We start from the raw sequence: 19,921 nt of genomic DNA on the forward strand, positions 1-19,921 counted from the left end.
ATCTCTTATATAGTTCCTTAGTAGCATCAACACAGTCCTTCAAATATTGCGAAATCTGGCGAAAATGCTTGGCTAAGTTTGTACCGAAAGTGAATATTTATTATGTAGGCAACTACAAATGAAATCCATATTTCCAAATATTTCCCTTCTTTTTTTAATGGAACCTGGCCTGACAAGATGATCTATCATCCACATTTTACCACTCCTCATCTTTAGTGAAGGTGACGGTGGGGAGAGGTGTTCCTTTTCAGATCTGGGCAATATACAGTTAAGGAACTAGTAACAAGGTAAGACTTTTCGTGCTACACATAACTAACTTCCCTAAGAGCTGACACCCCTATTCAGTAAATTTCAACTTTTATGCAAAGTCACAAATATGGACACAGACCTTATCCTTTTCGGTTGCCTACCCAGCAGAGATGCACTATTAGGAGATGTGTTCCTAGTTGCAGACGGGTACTGCATGTCTAAAACATGTCAAAAAACTCAATAATCCTTTTCCTTCATTTTTCCCATTTCTTCAGCTTATGTTTCCATAACACCCTCTTCTGAGCCTTCACCTGCTTCATCGTCCTCTGGTATCTACAATTAGGGTCCCTATTAAAATCAGTCTATTTTCTTTTTAGTTCATCTATGTCACAAGGCGTAAATAGTATAACAAGACCTTTCCTGTATTTATTATAACTTTTAAAATTATAAAACCATGGAAAATGAAACTTTTATCCCATCAAGATTATTATTATCTCAGAGCGCAGCGAACAGAGGCAGTGAACAGACGCAGCAGTTTGCGCAGCAGTGTCTGGGCTCTGCCTGGGCCTTTTGTGGGCCTTGTTGGAAGTTGTGGAGACTTTCTGGGGACCCCCGAGGAACTAGACGGTGCTTGCTGCTAGCAGGAAGGGAGAGCTGGGCAAGGACTCCTGCAGGGGACCTTGACTTAACTTCTCCTGGGAAGTTCTAGCTAGGTGGGGCTGCTGCTAACGAGCTCTCTGGGCTGCCCTGCTCAGAGGGAGTTGGGGCTTTTGTTTCAGGTGGCTCCTGATTGGGTGGGTCAAGCACCCTTGTGAGTCACTGCTAGGCAGAGGCCTATATAAGAGCCAGGCCTAGAGCACAGCTCCCAGAGTGCAGCCAACAGAGGCAGTGGACAGATGCAGCAGTTTGCGCAGCAGTTTGCGCAGAAGGCGAAGAAGGCACCTCTCCATTTTGCACAGTGGTGTGTCCTTCCCTGGGGCATGGTCATGACACGCCGCAGAGCACGTTCCCCAGTGGCTGCGGGAGGTGCTGCATTGGCTGTGTCTGAGGCCTCAACCCAGACAGACCCTCTGACAGCAGATGCAGCTCTGCAGGTGTCAGGCTGCAGGCAGTGCCTGGGGCCTCTCCGCGAGGCCTGGGCTGACAGACAGCTCTCCTGTGTGAGGTGTGCTGTGGTTGACCAGTTGCGTCACCAGATAAAGGAGCTACAGGAGGAGGTTAGTAGGCTGCGTAGCATCCGAGAGGATGAGCAGGAGATTGACAGGGCATTCTCAGAGGCTGTGCAGCTCCAGGAGTCCCCTGCCCCCACTGCAGCGGAGGTGTCAGAGGGCTCAGCACCGTGTGTAAAGGTGCATCATAACGCTGTTGAAGAGGGCTGGAAGCTGGTGACCTCTCATAGAAGGAGAAAGGCTCTTGCTCCTCCTCAAGACTTACCCTTGAAGAACAAGTTTAGCGCCCTCCAAGCCGAGGAGGAGCTGGGCATGGCTCCAAGGGAGGCAACTGGCCGGGCAGACCCTGTGCCGTGCAGGAACCCCCGGAAGAAACGGCGAGTGATTGTTGTGGGTGACTCCCTGCTGCAGGGGACAGAGGCACCTATCTGCCGACCTGATCTCTTGTCCAGAGAGGTGTGCTGCCTGCCAGGGGCTCGAATAAGGGATGTCGTGGAAAGACTGCCAAGGCTTGTCCATGCATCTGACTACTACCCTCTGCTGATCTTCCATGTGGGTGCTAATGACACGAAAGGCAAACTGGAAACCATCAAACAGGACTTCAGAGCTCTGGGAATGGTGGTCAAGGGTCTGGGAGCCCAGGTGGTTTTCTCCTCAATCTTGCCTGTGAGGGGAAAGGACAGGAGGAGGAGTAGACAAATTTTCCAAATTAACAGCTGGCTGCGCCGCTGGTGTTGGCAACAGGGCTTTGGTTTCTATGACCATGGGACCCTGTTTGAAGATCAACAGCTGATGGGGAGAGATGGGATCCACCTTACCAAGCGGGGCACGCGTATCTTTGCCAACAGATTGGCCAGCCTGGTAAGGAGGGCTTTAAACTAGGCAAGATGGGGGAAGGGGAGTGGTATAGTGGCAGGGGAGTGGGTAAAACACCGCTCAAGTCAGGATGCCTCCAGCGGGTGCATACAGCCAGGGGAGACAGCATGGGACATGGCTATGGAGTCTCCTCTTGCACCTCTTCTGGGAAGCCTGCGTGCTTGACTGGCTCTCTCAAATGCCTGTATACCAATGCACGCAGCATGGGGAATAAGCAGGAAGAGTTAGAGATCTGTGTGCGGTCGCAGGGCCATGATCTCATTGCAGTGACAGAGACATGGTGGGATAGTTCACATGACTGGGATGCTGTCATGGATGGCTATGTGCTTTTTAGGAAAGACAGGCCAGGAAGGCGAGGTGGTGGAGTTGCTCTTTATGTGAGGGAGCAACTAGAATGTATGGAGCTCTGCCTCGGGGTGGATGAAGAGCAAGTGGAGAGCCTATGGGTAAGGATTAAAGGGCAGGGTAACATGGGTGACACTGTTGTGGGGGTCTACTACAGGCCACCTGATCAGGAGGAAGTCATCGATGAGGCCTTCTACAGACAGCTGGAAGAAGCCTCACGATCACAGGCCCTGGTTCTCATGGGAGACTTCAACCACCCTGACATCTGTTGGCAAGACAGCACAGCTAGGCACAAACAGTCAAAGAGGTTCCTGCAAAGCATTGATGATAATTTCTTGACCCAGGTGGTGGAAACGCCAACAAGGAGAGGTGCAATGCTAGACCTTGTACTAACGAACAAAGAAGGTCTAGTTGGAGATGTGAAGGTTGGGGGCAGCCTTGGCTGCAGGGACCATGAGATGGTGGAGTTCAGGATCCTGCGAGGAGGGAGCAGGGCAATGAGTAGGATTGCAATGCTGGACTTCAGGAGCGCTAACTTTGGCCTCTTCAGGAACCTACTTAGGGGAATCTCCTGGGGTAGGGCCCTAGAAGGAAGAGGGGTCCAAGAGAGCTGGTTAATATTCAAGCGTCACTTCCTCCAGGCTCAGGATCAGTGCATCCCTCTGAGGAAGAAGTCCAGCAAAGCGGGCAGGAGACCTGCATGGATGAGCAAGGAACTGCTGGCAAAACTCCAGCAGAAGAAGGAAGCGTACAGAATGTGGAAAAGGGGACAGGCCACTTGGGAGGAATACAGGGACGTTGTCAGAGCGTGCAGGGATGCGACAAGGAAGGCTAAGGCCCAGCTGGAATTAAATCTGGCAAGGGATGTCAAGGACAACAAGAAGGCCTTCTTCAAATACATCAATAGCAAAAGGAAGACTAGGGAAAACGTGGGCCCGCTGCTGAATGGGGCGGGTGCCCTGGTGATGAAGGATACAGAGAAGGCAGAGTTATTGAATGCCTTCTTTGCTTCCGTCTTCACTGCTAAGGCCAGTCCTCAGGAATTCCAGACCTTGGAGACAAGAGAGGAAGGCTGGAGAAAGGAAGACTCTCCCTTGGTGGAGGAGGATCAGGTTAGAGATCTTTTGTCCAAACTGGACATCCATAAATCCATGGGCCCCGATGGGATGCACCCACGAGTGCTGAGGGAGCTGGCGGATGTTATCGCTAGGCCACTCTCCATCATCTTGGAAAGGTCCTGGAGATCAGGAGAGGTGCCTGAGGACTGGAAGAAAGCCAATGTCACGCCAGTCTTCAAAAAGGGCAAGAAGGAGGACCCAGGAAACTACAGGCCTGCCAGCCTCACCTCCATCCCTGGAAAGGTGATGGAACAGCTCCTCTTGAAGGTCATCACTAAGCATCTGGAGGACAAGAAGGTGATCAGGAGTAGGCAGCATGGATTCACCGAGGGGAAATCATGCTTGACCAATCTGACAGCCTTCTCTGACGGAATGACTGGCTGGGTAGATGAGGGCAGAGCAGTAGATGTTGTCTTTCTGGACTTCAGCAAGGCTTTTGACACTGTCTCCCATCACATCCTCCTAGGCAAGCTCAGGAAGTGTGGGTTAGATGAGTGGACAGTGAGGTGGCTTGAGAACTGGCTGGATGGCCGAGCTCAGAGGGTTGTGGTGAATGGCGCAGAGTCAAGTTGGAGGCCTGTGGCTAGTGGTGTCCCCCAGGGGTCAGTCCTGGGTCCAGTCTTGTTCAAGATATTCATCAATGACCTGGAGGAAGGCACAGAGTGCACCCTCAGCAAGTTTGCTGATGATACTAAACTGGGGGGAGAGGCTAACACACCAGAAGACTGTGCTGCCATTCAGAGGGACCTGGACAGGCTGGAGAGCTGGGCGGAGAGGAACCTCATGAAGTTCAACAAAGGCAAGTGCAAGGTCCTGCACCTAGGCAGGAATAATCCCATGCACCAGGACAGGCTGGGGGTTGACCTGCTGGAAAGTAGCTCTGCCGAGAAGGACCTGGGAGTGCTGGTGGACAAGAAGTTAAACATGAGCCAGCAGTGTGCCCTTGTGGCCAAGAAGGCCAATGGTCTCCTGGGGTGCGTTAGGCAGAGTGTTGCCATCAGGTGGAGGGAGGTGATCCTGCCCCTCTATTCAGCCCTGGGGAGGCCTCACCTGGAGTACTGTGTCCAGTTCTGGGCTCCCCAGTACAAGAGAGACATGGCACTCCTGGAGAGAGTCCAGCGGAGGGCTACCAAGATGATTAGAGGGCTGGAGCACCTCTCCTAGGAAGAAAGACTGCAAGAGCTGGGCCTGTTCAGCCTGGAGAAGGGAAGGTTGAGAGGTGATCTCATCAACGTGTACAAGTATCTGAAGGGGGAGTGTCAAGAGGATGAGGCCAGCCTCTTCTCCGTGGTGCCCCGCAACAGGACAAGAGGCAATGGGCAGAAACTGAACCACAGGAAGTTCCATCTGAACCTGAGAAAAAACTTCTTCACTGTGAGGGTGACAGAGCATTGGAACAGGTTGCCCAGAGAGGTAGTGGAGTCTCCTTCCCTGGAGATATTCAAAACCCGTCTGGATGTGATCCTGGGCAATATGCTCTAGGTGACCCTGCTTGAGCAGGGAGGTTGGACTAGATGATCTCCAGAGGTCCCTTCCAACCTAAACGATTCTGCGATTCTGTGATTTTTAATTTTATATAACTTGTATAATTTATATAAGATTTTATATAATTCTCCAAAAATGTTGCCCGAATTGTACTAACTCAAGCACAGATATATGTTTGACAGAGTCTAAAAAGGAATCTCATTTTTGAAGAGATAGCTGATAGCAAAAAGGAAGAAAAACTTCTCATTTATTTATAGTACTCAGAGAACTGGATTTTCTATTCTTTTGAATGGCATATATCCTCCCTTTCCAACAACCCTTCCATACTTATCCTCTTTTAAAGACTTTGTTACTGCAGACTGGATTGACATATACCTGCCTCCCTCCCCCCATCCATTTTTTTGGAAAATGACCCAATATCTATTTGAATGTTTAGATCGTTATAAAAGTTTTCATATTCCAACTTTTTTTTGAAATAACATCTTTAATATGTCATAATTAAATTCTAACCCGAAGACTAAGCCTAATCAAATCCAATTGTTTTTAACACAATCAGGGAAATGTATCTCGTACAAAGAGCAGTAACCATTTACACACCTAACGTGCATACATCCCCTTGTCTGCCAATCATTTGGTCAAAATCTTTGCTTCAACATTTAATAACTAAAATTTACTGCAACCAACGTAATTTTACTGTATTTAAAAAATACAACCCCTCACTCCTTAGATACTGCAGCATTTTTTACCTCCCTTTAAGAACAGGTACTCTGCTCCATTGCATAATTTAATTTTTTACAATTATTAAAACAGACATTAAAAATTCTAGAACCTTATAAATTTCACCCATATCCCGTTGGCTTAGCAGCTGTATTTGTCTTCAACATTTAATACAGTATCCATCTCTCTATTTAGAATGGGACTACTAATGAATTCTAAACATTCTACTTCTGAGGCAGGGTAAATTGTAAAGATGAGACAAGTTTTTTTTTTTTTTGAAGGTTTAAAAAAATAAAAGAAGGAATAGAAACACAGAAGGAGATCTACTACCTCATCTGAGCTAGTTACTAGCTGTCCCTTAATTTCCAGTTAATGGGACTGTCAGATATTTTTTTAAGCTTTACGTCTCAGAACCAGTGCATGGTTAGCTTCTCAGAATGATTTCTCTATCAAAGCTTGTAATGCTTTACTGATTTGCAAGAAATACATCTTCCCTCTATCTTCCACTTTTGCAGTTTTTTGATCAAGTTTGAAAGCTATATAGGTCACCTTTGTGACCCATACTACGAAAGAACTCTGGCTCCCAGACCAAAACAGTTAGCTACTGAACTAGAAACTGCCTAGCACTAACATATTCTGGAGCAGACTAGAATAATCCATGCTGCATAGGATTTGTTCAATTTGAGCCTCAGTACTTACAGTGGGTAAAGTACTGGGTGAGATGCAGATAAAAATACACAGAGTACTTTCTGTCGCAAGGAATGAAAAAAATAAACAAATTCTGTTAGCGTTAAAATGAGCAAAGCCTTCTTTATTTTCCTCATTCCTATGCACAAGCCTGTAGGGCAATAACTCATTTCTTCTCCCCTTACTACTACACCCCCAACGCTCTCCACATCCTCTTTCACCCACCTCACATGGCTCCTTCCCAAGTTTCTTAGATACCAGCTGGACAAGAAGCAGCAGATTTTGTGGCTGGTTACAAGATATTGACATGCTGACAATCTTATTAGGACTAACTGACTTGTGACCTGCCAGTCAAAATGGCTCGATGTGGACTCAGCTTTTAAGCCTTTTTCATTCTGGGGTATTATGTTTGAATAATTCCTCCTTTACCCCATTGCCAATTTCAAACTTTTAGAAGTATAATTACCTTTGAGATTCTTCACTCTCTCTAAAATTTGGTTACTAGGGAAGACAGACTGTAAAAGAATAGGAGCATATAAAATTAATCTCCTTAGGAAGTCAGGTTAAAAAAATGAAAATGAGAAAAAGAATGCACTATCATTCTTATAGGACAGTGATTTTTTAAAATTATATGGATATAATAGGGAGTGCCAGCAGTGTTATACTGTAAGAAATTGAGGAAATAACGTGTGGTTGGAAGTCTTGAGAGAAAATTGAGAGTCCTGGAGGCACAAGGACCAGTTTGAAGGAAGATGGAACATTAAGAAAAAGGATGAAGGTAGTGAGCTGCTGTCCTTAACAGAGCCTAACAGTAAAACGAGACAAATGATCAGGGAAGAGACAAGTCTCAGAAACATCTACATTTTTCTCCATAATTTCAATTTATATTTGACAGGGAGATTTTTGTTTTGTTTTGTTTTTAAGGCTGCAATCCCCCTTATTATGTCAAACCAGTGTAGCTGTTGCAGAACTATATGCATTTTAACTTGTAAAGAGAGTGAATATTTAGCTCTGAGATGCATGAAATAGTCTGTAATTTTCTCAATTGCCTAATTTATTGCCTGCAATCATATTAATCATCAGCATTAGAACTGTAGAAGTGGTAGTAGCTTACAAATTGAATATTAAAGTTACATTGAAGAGCACACCGAAGCCTAAAAGTACAGAGAGACTTCTTTTAGATGGAATACATCTATATTCTGAACATCTGCACAACTTACAGCATGAAATAATAATAACAATAATAGTAATAACAACAACAGTGGTAAAATCCTGGACTGAGTGGATAAATAAATGAGAGGTGGGAAGGGGGATAATCAGGAAGGAATATCAAATATTGCAGATAAACTACACATGAAGAAACATTTTGTGATAGGTCAAGGTATCTCAGAAAAAATAGTTTAGGTAGAACAAAAAGACTAGAATCCAAATTGTATGTGATATAAAACAAAATTACAGGGGAAATTGTGATCAGGAAATGAATGGGTGTTCAGATTCTTATAGAGCATGAAAAATTGGATGGAATGACATCTGGAAAGAAAACAGGACCATGGGATGAATATACATGCTAAAATATCCTTGACTGTCAAACGGGAAAAACCTGGATGAGAAGAGGTAAGTTATCTAGATAGAATACTTTATACTTCATAGAATTACAGATGGTTTGATAACTATGCCAATTTGAGTCAAGCTATAACTGGATGGGGACAGGGTTAGCCCTGACTGTACCCAGACTTTCCCTAAAGCCCTGAAGGGAATAGTTTGTATCAGTTCCTTTGCTGTTTTGCCTAATGGACACAAACAATTTAAGGATGTTTCATAATATTTTCATTGGAATAGTTCATAAGAGTGCTTTCTTTGCCACTAGAGGGATTGCCTACAATTTCTAAGGGAGTAAATATCTGCTGTTTATTGAATACACTAAGCAATTTACTTCTTTTGATCATGAGAGTAAACAGAAATGCTTACCTGAAGTTGGTTCTGTTTCTGTTAGGCAAATAAAACCCCGGTGTTAAAACTGATCCTTTAATTTGGTCAAGAGCTTCTTCTAACTGAAAAAATGCTTTTGTCTGGACTAGAGAGATTAGAATAGAAGATGTAATAGGAAAAAAATATTTTAAAAGTTATATTATCTTACCACAAATGTTTTGATTAAGATTCTTAAGTTTGAAGACCCTAAATCCAGACTAAGTTAAAATAAACTAAATGGGTTGATCTTCAGAAATGCTTAAGCATCTGTGGTTCCTCTGAAAAAAAGCCATTCTACTTAAGCGCTTACAGTAACATATGGATTCAACAATTTTGATATTTGTTTTTAGACCACATTATTGAAAAAGTAGGCAGCTAAAAATACAGCACCAACTTTGTTTTTACATCAAGATTATTATGCTCACGTAACAAGCCAAAATTATAGCTTGCAAGTATTTTACAGAGGCCAAATTGTGACTTAATAATTGAATCGGAGAAAGAAAGAGTCCAGGCAGACACAAGTTTTTGCCTTTTACAAATAAGGAAAGGTAGGGTAGAAGGTCGTAGAAGCAGAATTGCTATAGAGGAAAATCAAGGGAAAAAAGAAAAGATTTGACATATTGCTAAATAGTCTGAGATGTTAGCAGAGCTATGAAGAAGCTCTAGAACAGTACCATTCTATTTTGTTTTTTTAATCTGACATTTGATCTTCAAGTCAGAGACATTACCTCACAGTTGGCGCAACTGCAGTTGGGAGAGTAAATCTGTTAAAGAGTATCTAAGTAATGTACCATATCTTAAGAGTTTCAACACTGGAAAGTTGACTTGAAATCAGACTTGGCTGAAGTCGTTAAAAACTCCTGCCAGTCTGCACTGATTCCAACAAAGAAGGCAGGAACTGAGTTGAAGTGATCATTACTTCCCAGCAGGGATAGAACAGCTTATAAAGCTGTCTAATTCAGTTAAAGTTATGTAATACACTAATATATTCTAAAACTGCTTTTACTTAATGATAAACAAAATCCTCATTCTTGAATGTTTCATATTCAGGGGTTCAAACAGGGGATCATTATATTATCCTAATAACTTTTCAATGACCTTATATAACACCTTATGCACAGCTGTGAAAGCACAATATTATAAGCAATAAGCACACTGGAATGAAAAAAGTGGAGGAGAGAGGAAAAAAAAGGAAGCTGCAACATCCCTGGGAGATCATTACATACTGTGATTGCAATATGATGAAATATCTCATAATACAATTTTTAGAGCAGAAGTGTATTTTTTCATTTTCTCTACCCAAGTTTGTTGTAAGTATCTGATCTGTGCTTCTTGTCAATCATGTTTTGCTTATACTAACGAATTCAACTGATTTGAGAGAAGTTAATTGTTCAATTTGGCCTCAATTATATTTTGTTGACAAACAGAAATGCATGCATCACATATAACTGTGAAATTTTAACTTACAAACCTATTTTCTTGTGCTGAGGAAAAGGGACACGAGCACGCTGGAACTTTTCAGTTGCTTCCTGAAGTTTAAGTTTCCTTTGCTGCAGAACTTGCTCTCTAAGTCTTTGTTCTTTTTCTTTTTCTTGCTTCCATCTTTCTTCAAGGGCTCTGTGTTTAAAAAGCAAATGTAGATGATACCTGTTTTTAATAACGACACTAACAGAAATACCTTTAATTTATTTACTTATTATCTTGTAATTTTAGTGCACAGGCTTGCTTCTCCACAAATTACATGCTGTAAACTTCTGCACAGCTGGATTTTTAGGGTTCATCTGACACTAAACCACTAAACCAGACAGCACAGGACAAAGAAGGGACACGCCACAATCATTTTATTTCCTTAGCTTTAATCAGAGATTTGATTCCTTCTTATGAATGAACATGTAGATTCAACTGTTTCTTGTCACCAACATCACTTTCACCACATTCTTTACATTACCATGCAAATTTGTCATAGCGGACAAATCAACAGGAAACTGAAGTGCAATTACTGTGTGTGCCTGCTTTTCAGGAGCTGTGGGGAAAAAAATACAGTTCAAAAGTGGTTATTCAGAAATAACACAAAGGAATTAGACCTTCATCTATAAATATATAACAGTTTGTATCAGCTTCCAATTGTTGAGAAACTTCCTTAAAGATTATTGGATTAGTAGCACAAAATGGAATAAAATAGCAACTTGAAGCTACCTTTTATGATTGACAAAATCAGTTATTAATATCAGCATATGCTGAAAACGTGTCCTTCTGCTAGCTAGAAAGCAAGCCAGGTTCTAATCTAAAACAACCATTGTCACCAAAGCTTTCCTTCTGCAGGCACAACCTTGGTGAAGCTATGTGGAATTTTTATTCCAGCTGACAAAAGCATTAACTTTTGCTGACAAAATTAGACTACATTCTTGAGTGAAATATACCCTCTACCAGTAAAACTGTTGGCACAGTGCCTATGTTGGCAAAGTAATAATTAAATATGTAACTCTTCAAGTTGAACTTCTAAAAAGTCTACTGCTCAAGGATCACAGCAACTGGAAGCTTCCTGTGTTTAAATTCTCTGTATGCGAGAAACGCTATCTGACGGGGCACTAGTGCACTAAGTAGGCTCCCACTCCAAGTCAAGATTAGTGGTAAAGGAGGCAGTAATTTTTAGCTGAAGGTTTTTTCTTTTTCTCATCTCATTCCATACCTTTAACAACTTGTAGTTGCTTCACAGAGCTTGTTGCTTAATGGAGCATAGCTGCTACTTAACAGACCTACTCCGCAACTCTGGCTATTTTATTTATTCTTCTCTTTTCAGGAAAAAAGTTCACACTGTAATATTCAGCTTTACCCTCCCCACTCCCCTTTCAAAGTGCTGACTGATCACCTTTAAAAACAAATAAACAAAAATTAATTTGCAAATATCTTGGAAGTCTAAAGGCCATAATTATACAATAGTAAAAAAAAATAGGAAAAGAGACAACAATAATTCCCAAATACACACTTTTATGGGTACATCAGCTTTAACCCTCTTGGAAGCCAAAGTGTAACAGACATAGAAATAAAGAACTTCCGCTTTTTTTGTAAATTCATATATGCACAGTTATCAGAATGCATAGTGAAACTAATTCCCAAATTTATGGACAAATTATTGTCAACAAAGAAATTGTAGACAATGAAGAAGAGGCAATATACATCAAAAAGATAAATACAGATTTTATGCAGCTATTCAACTCTTACATTACAAAGACTACATACGTGTATTTCTGGTACAGTGATGACTGTACCAGATTAGAAGTTCACCATAAAACTTCTCTCCATACCGTAAGGGAAAACTGGAAGTTGTGTCACAATACAACCTTCTTCTCTCCCCTTGACTGCCACTAGCAGGTGTACCTCCATATAGCTACAGAATTAATTCTTTACACCTCCCACACAATGTTAAACTCAAGAAAGACAGTGGAAAAGACAAAAACAAGAAGAGAAACAAAAAGTACAAAATGAGACACTACTTCTGCTAATGCATACAGCACCCTGGACCAATGTTCTTCAAGGTCAGAAGTTGAGAAGTTAGTGAAAAATACAACCAATTACTACTTCTACTTGGAACAATGATATCCTTCCTCACAAAGCTCCAAGCGTCCCAATAACCACTATTCATAACAACTGTCTTGGAAAATAGCTGCTGAGACAACATGTATTCAGGCTGTAGCTTACACTTTATGTTAACAATGTACTTATTACAAATGTTACTTAATATATTCGTACTTTCAAAACTCCAAGTTAGTTACTGCAGTTGAAGATACCTCATCTTCTAGAAAGGAAGAGTTATAAAATTCTGTAGCTTTGAACAAAGGCCAGCGTAGAAGGTAACAAAGATTCCAGCAAAGAGCAAACCTAACAAAAAGCGTGACTTAAGAAAGCATAAAAATAAAACAGACTTTTAGGCCAAATATACAGTTATTTCTAGAGATGCTAGAGGTACAAAAGCTTAGATAGCCCCCAATAATTAATAGCAGATGTATTTGTTCTGTTCAGAAGATAGCTATCTAAAACTCACTAAATTATTACCAGAATCTGTACGAGAATGATAAGGTACCTTCTGCTTGTTTGAGATAGTAAATAACAAAACAAACCACACTAAACTGTACCACAGAATGAATAGCTTCATTGGAAGTTTTAATATATCCCTTCATCTACTGGAAAAGGGAAACGTTCATTTGAACTTGCCTAAGAAAAATTAGCAAATGTAGATGAAAGTTTAAAAAACAGTTACTCCCTAGAGGGCAATATACCTTGCACAAACTAAGTTCTACTGACTGCGAAGAAGCATCATTAACTTCCACACTAGCTATCTTGACTTGCCTAAATTAGAAGTTTTGCCCCTACATAATCCAAGGAAAAAGACAGGTAGTCTGATTCACTGCCTGGAGAAGCCTAAATTAGAACCTTGCTCTGAATTGCCAAAAAGCTTACTTAATATTTCAGCAATGCTGCAAGATGTTGTTTTTGTCGTTCCTCAAACAAATGTGCAAAAAATCATATTAATCATTATTAAGCAATACAGATCATTTTCAAACAAATAATTGTTTTAAATCATTTATAATTTATGCCATATAAAAAATAGTATACTGAAATTAGGTCCAACAATATACAATAGAAAACAATTAAAGGAACAATGGACAATATGTGTTACTTCATTATTTTGATTACATATCATCGAAACATAGCATAATTCATATAACATGATCCAAATACAGCACATTTCATTTGCAAATTTCAGTTTCTCAGCAAATAGGAATGGTACGTCTTGAGGCACAAGGTGAAGACAGACAAGTAGTTATCCAAATATAGAAAGAATTTGCAGAGAAAGATATCCAGTTATCCAAATATAGAAAGAATTTGCAGAGAAAGATATCCACATAAAACGTCTTCTTACAGTTCAGTTAAAATCTCACAAGAACATTAATTGGTAGTACAATATTGAAGTTTCAGAAATAAAGTTCATTATCAACTTTTAATATTCTAATATTTTGCTCAAGGTAAAATCTACTATAGAAATCTGCAATATTTAATATCTTCATCCTGACTGAAAGTATAGGAAAATAACAATACAGGAAACAGACTTCTCATCCTGGAAAGTATTTTAAAGACATTCTTCTCCATCCCCTGAATCTTGCTAAGAAGTAACTCAAGAAGGAATTTATTTGAACTACAGTTGTTAAATTCAGACATGTGGGAAATTCTACAACTTTGCACCTGGAGTAATCGCAGAGAATAACACCAAAAAGGAAAGAGTAAATTTTGACAGAGCCTTTCACTATTTATTTTTTAAAACAATTTCAGAGTGTGGAGTAAAGTATACACTCTTCCACATTCCTAATAACTGGAATATAAAAAGACTCTTGTTCCATATAGCTGGAAATGGGCAAGTCCAAATGCTGATGCAAGAGGTCTTTCTCACCACAGCTCATCACAATCGCTATTTGGTTTGGATTACGATGAGAGGGAGGGAAAGCACCTTAATTTAAACGTAAGGAAATATATTAAAGACATTCAATGAAGCCTGCATCATTAACTTCTTGACCTCTCAGAATATAAATTGCAACACCCAGAAGCGTTACGTAAAACAAATAATTTTACAAATGTACAATGGCACCTTACAGAAAAACAGTTAAAACGAATGTTAGTTCACCCACTATCCTTAAACCACCAGCTAGGGTTCAGATCACAGATGTAATATTGGCAAAAGAATATGACTTAAAGATGAGGAGTTAGCAGAAGTATTTCCTGACTGGTGTTTTTTTAACCTAGTTTTTCTGTCTACTATAAACAATCCAGCAGAGCAGCAATTTTGCAATGGCTGCCAAAATGTTTATAGCAAACGTGGAATATGAAACTTAAAAGGTTTAGCAGTTTTGCATATGCATACACTATGTGGAAGGTATTCTTATGTTAAAAATAGATTAGCCAGATGGCGGAACCATTTCCTGGTTAATTTTATTAAATTATTTCCATAGTGAAGTGATGAATGCTACATTCTCAGGTGGACTAAATGCTTATTACTGCCTTGGATAAAAATAAAAAAAGAACATATACAGTGTATATGGAATACTAAGAAATGAATTTTTTGATACTGAGTTGATATTATTCATTAGGATAAAATTATCCACTGTCATATAGTGTTTACAAACCAGTGCACAGTAACTTTAAAATTGATACAGAATGGTGTTTGTATATTTAATGATTGCAGCAAGATCAAGAAAAGGGCATAAGGTCGTGTTAAGCTCAAAATCTTTCTTAGGGGCGAAGAGTAAATACACCTTGCATCCCTAAAAAGGTCTGCTTAGGTTGCTCATAAATCAATTATTTACTTTAAGTGAGATATTTGCCAGGGCCATAGCAACACACATTAACTGCATTCCTGGTCTTCTCTGATTACCTTATGCTGAATACAAAAGTACTGCCTCTTAAAATGCCACGAGGGCTCACAGAGCACTGTCTCTCAAAATGCTGCAAGGGTTCACAGAAGGATTTCCCACATTTTCCACCGATTTGCTATGCTCAAAATTTTATTTATGGGGAAGAAAAGGAAGCGCACGTTATATATATCTGTATCTATATGTAAAGCCAATAATTTATTGTTAGTAAGACTGATATCTTAGCGTTCTAATCATTATAAGGTTCTAATCATCATATTCCAGATTTAATTTTTACAGAAAAAAGAAAAAAAAAAACACAATTAGAGTACTTCTATACAGAAAAAGATTCAATAATAGAAACAATACAGTTTAAGTTGCTATACACAGTTTAAGTTGTTAGTTTCTACCCCTGCTCCTCTGGGTCTTACAGTTGGTAGTTTCATTCTGGTGGTGGTGCGGTGTTATAGCAAGTTGTCAGCATCTGAGTCCTTTGTTGGGAGGAGTATGATGTTCATGTTGACGGTTTCTTCCTCACTCTAGGACCCACTTGGAGCTACTTTTATATGCTTGCTAACACGCTTTTACACCTTTGCTCTTTCTTCATTGGTCTGCAGCTCCACATTACATTAGAATTTACTACATATGGTATCTTTTATGTTATGTTAGATACTATTTCTTTGTTTTCTTTGCTATCTCTAAAACCAATTTTGTCCAGTTCCTGGTCTGCATTTCTTTAACTGACCATTGGTGAATTATTTATAGCCATGGGGTCCCCAGTGCCCATCTGTGCGCCATCTCTTATCATCCAGTGCCTGTACTCCTCTATGCTGCGTCCTGCATCTCCATTTCTTAAGGCCTCTGCTGTCATACGGCCTGTGTTTCTCTACCATACCTCGTGTTAGAGTCGTAAATATCTCATTCCACATAGAGTAACTGCTTGTTACTTCTATCTGTATAAAACTATGGCTGTACCACACAAAGATAAATAAAAGCAAAATAAATTAGCCACAGGACACCTGGTCAATTAGAGAAACTGCTGTCACAGCTAAACCAAGTAAAACAAAGCTGCAGGCAGGTCAAAAAAAGTTCAGACACAGCAAGCCTGAGAAGCCTAAATAGCGAGGCCCTGCAAACTCTGCACAAAGCCTGTGGCCTGCTACTAGCAATGGCAATGTTGTATTACAGGTCTACTCGGTTACAGTGATCACTACTTTTTGCACTTTCATTCTAAAGTAGAATTCTTACCAATTTACCCTTTCTATTTAATAAATGCTAAAGTTTTTCTTCCATTTCTGGCACTAGACTGCTTTTCATTCTGTATTAACAATGCTGATAAATAATTTGAAGAGCTGTTATTAAATAATCAATGATAATCAGCCAGTAGGTGGAGCACAAAGCTTGTGCAAATGTTGAAAATAAAGTGTTTTTGAAAAAAGTACCAGTAATGTAAATAGATTGAAAATTGATATACTTAACAGGGAAAATAATTCTTTTCCCCATTACAACTGATAGTCTAAGCATTCAAATTTCAAGGTAATTCAGCATGTTTACCCAAGACAACTGACTGTAAGGTTTACTTAAAAAATGCGTATAGATAATTGCATAAAGAGATTTGCCACTTATGGAACCGACTATCTACCTGAAACCAGTAAAATCACAGTACAGCAGGATACACATTTTGCATTGAGCAATTACCATGGGATGGCTACAGTCCCCAGTAAATTTGCAGCTGGTTTTTCAATAGTACTGTGGTATATAAACGCAAGATATGATAGTTTATTCATTTATATCAAGTATGTCCTTAGTCAGTACCTCTTATTTCTGTAATATTATCGTTCAAACAAAATATTTATCTGTGAGCTACTGCCCCAGAGCATACTAATTTTTAAACTGGCCTCAAAATTGCACCATCATGCATTAGTGAGGCAATGAAGGAATGCCTTAACTGATATGCAGGCAAATCGTACAAAGATGTAAAGATAATCTTGGTTCATTACAGTTACACTACAGTAAACCTTGTTCATTACAGTTAAGTAAAACTGTCAAAACTAGAGAGTTGGGTCAGTATAGGAAATGCAAAGGACTGTTTCATGACATCAGATAGGATACAGCTATCCTTCCCTTTAGGTATTTATTTGGAAAAGATCTGTAACTTAAGTTACTAACACTTTGCTTTCCAAAGCTATACCTGTTCTTTGTTGTAAAAGTGATGTTTTTGTCTTTCACTAATAAACTAATTAACCAAGAGCATCTTATCAGAAGCTGAGTATTTTTAATGCTGAAACTGCTCTATTTTGGAGGTATTGACAACAGATCAATACATTAATTTCTGGGGAAATGTCATTATAAGTACATTTAGAAAAGGCTGAAAACAAAAGATTTAACTTTACAAGCTCTCTGTATATGGAATTCTCATTAGCTTAAACCATGCTAGGCAGTAAGGGTTATCAGAGTCGGAATCAAGCTTGGTATGTAACTTGTACTTTAAAGGTAGGCTTGTGGTGAATAGTTCTTCAAAAAGTGACAGGAAAAAAACGAAACAAAACACATACAAGTTTTCCTCCACAATGCAATAGAAACTGAATGAACCTAAAGGACACAAAAGATTGAGGACAGACTGGAAGCTGTGCTCTAGCTTCCCCACACCTACTTACTAAAGGAAACTCATTGCTATTATTTTTCAGCAGGGACTTTTTAAAATGTAAGGTTAGAGGGATAAAATGGATAGTCATACTTTGCGGTATGTGACTGTCTGCTCCACATATTGAAAGAAAAAAAAAAAAAACCACAAGAAACAATTTCCAATTTGAAGTTAAAGAACAACAGTGCCAAAAAAACTTCTGACACATGCCTGTAAGCCCTGCCAGGGAGAACTTAGGGTGCAGCCAGGTGCGAATGTAGACCATGAGGAAGTAATGCTACCCTTAAGAAGTCATCATCACAGCTAGCAACTTTACATGTTTAGTCTTAAAACATAATGGATCTTGGCTCATGCCCAGATCTGAGGCATGACTTGATGGCTGTTCCATTAGGAGATCAATCACCTCCTATCTACATAATTGTCTGGGAAAAAATATTCAGTATCAATCAACTTTTTATTTCCAAATTGCTTTCTTTTATATATGCAGTGAACCTTAATTTTGAATTTTGTTTCACAAGTTATTAACACTGTATACACTTACTATCTTTCTAACTTTAGACAACTCATTTTCAGTTATTAGGGGGAGACTCATCATGACACACTTCCATCTAAACTGCTTATTATGCTTGTAGTTATGCTATTATGTCATTCTCAATCATCACAAATGGAAACAATTTCATTTTATGATTACCACACCTAAAATTTTAACTGGCTCACCTGCGTAACTTAGATTTATACTGTGTTTCCTAAGGCTACAATGAAATTCATGTGGAAATGTATTTATATATCCGTGAGTATTAGTTTTGATTATACTAGTCCAGCAAAAATATGCAGACTGGCTAGTGTTTGCTTTTACATTGGAGTATAGTATTTCAAGACCAGTAATATGATAAACAGCATCCATTTCAGGTGCGTGGTGTTACAGCAGCACCATTTCAGAGAACTAAGATATTTTATCTTTCAGCCAAGACTCAGCTTATTACTATCTGCAAAAGCTGCAGGTCACACACTGTCTTTAATCAGTCCCAGGTGATTATACTTCCTCCTCCATTTTTCTTTATATTTTAAAATATTTGCTGACAGCACACTGTATCAAGCCATTGTCAAGCTATAAGGGCTGTATAAACAATATCTATTGCTTCTGTTCTGAGTTATCAATATATTTCAACTGTAAACATTGTGTAACAGAAATCATCTGACATGGAACTGCAGTGGACGAGCATTTCAGAGTCAACACAAGGCAGAGGAAACAGCTTTGAGGCTGCGGGTTCGCTCTGAACTGTCTCAGAGGGGAACCCTTCTGTCTCCGCTACACACACAGCCTAGTTTCTAGGTCTATGTGACAGTATCTTCTGAGTGCCTGGGAAGATCCCTCCCTGCCCGTTACACTGTTTACCGCACTTCACCAAAATGTCTCAGGATGTAGTTTATTTGATCCATTTGTCATAGAGTATTTCATCGCTTTGCATTTATCATGTATGTAGAAAGGCAGAGCATTCAAAGCTTCCTTTAAAATAAAACTTTATTACAAATATATTTTGGTACTAGAAAGCCTTAATTTTGAGTTTATTGGGAAGTGGGTGTACAAAGGCTCACCACATAGGAGAGTCACACAACTAAAAGTGCATACACTTCAGTAGACAATGGTAACGGGAGACTTCCTGCCCGCTTATTCTTATGGTGTATCTGCATTATTATACACTCACTGAAGCTAATACAAAAATTGAAGAAAATACTAGAAATGCAGGTCAGAGGCACAAAATGAAAGCACTGCTTACTTTTATTCTAAACAATAAAAGGGTGCCTACAGGAAGTTTCCAAGAAGTAATTCAGTAACTCTGAATATTGTGCTTTTTGTATGTTCTATAGCAAGAAATTAGATTAGTGAAACTTTAAGGCCTAGACTCTTTCAGAACAAAACAGTGACACTATTTAACAGACTATCTGAACATGCAAACAGTAGAAATATATTCAGCTGTCTCAAAGCTTTGACTCCATTCTTTACAGTCTCCTGCCAAAAGAACCTTATTTACTTACTTCCTTCTTCTATTTGTCTCTATGGAAAATTTTTGTGCCCTCCTCCGATGTGTTTTTTGATCTTCTTTCAGTGCCTGACGTTCTTCTTCTAAATCCCGTTCACAATGAAACTTTAAAGCTCTATCCCTAGTATCATGCTAAGGATAATGAAAACATCTGTATCAAACATCTCAGAAAAAGGTATAATGTCACTGAGGATTTATTATGTACCTCTTTGGGAAAGGG

General features: G+C 39.6%; 1 protein-coding gene across 2 annotated transcripts in view; it reads right to left on the bottom strand.

The window, feature by feature from the left end:
- CEP126 (centrosomal protein 126) overlaps window positions 1–19,921 on the bottom strand; it is a 43,441-nt gene that overhangs the window by 22,436 nt on the left and 1,084 nt on the right. For both annotated transcript variants that reach the window (XM_068930396.1, XM_068930395.1), the window contains exons 2-4: window positions 19,697–19,822; window positions 10,086–10,231; window positions 8,615–8,720 (exon numbers count right to left, since the gene is read on the bottom strand). In XM_068930396.1, the coding sequence (XP_068786497.1) occupies window positions 8,615–8,720; window positions 10,086–10,231; window positions 19,697–19,822 (378 nt within the window). The remainder of the gene's footprint in view (window positions 1–8,614; window positions 8,721–10,085; window positions 10,232–19,696; window positions 19,823–19,921) is intronic.

This window comes from Struthio camelus, chromosome 1 (assembly GCF_040807025.1).
Source record: "Struthio camelus isolate bStrCam1 chromosome 1, bStrCam1.hap1, whole genome shotgun sequence".
Lineage (NCBI taxonomy): Eukaryota > Metazoa > Chordata > Aves > Struthioniformes > Struthionidae > Struthio > Struthio camelus.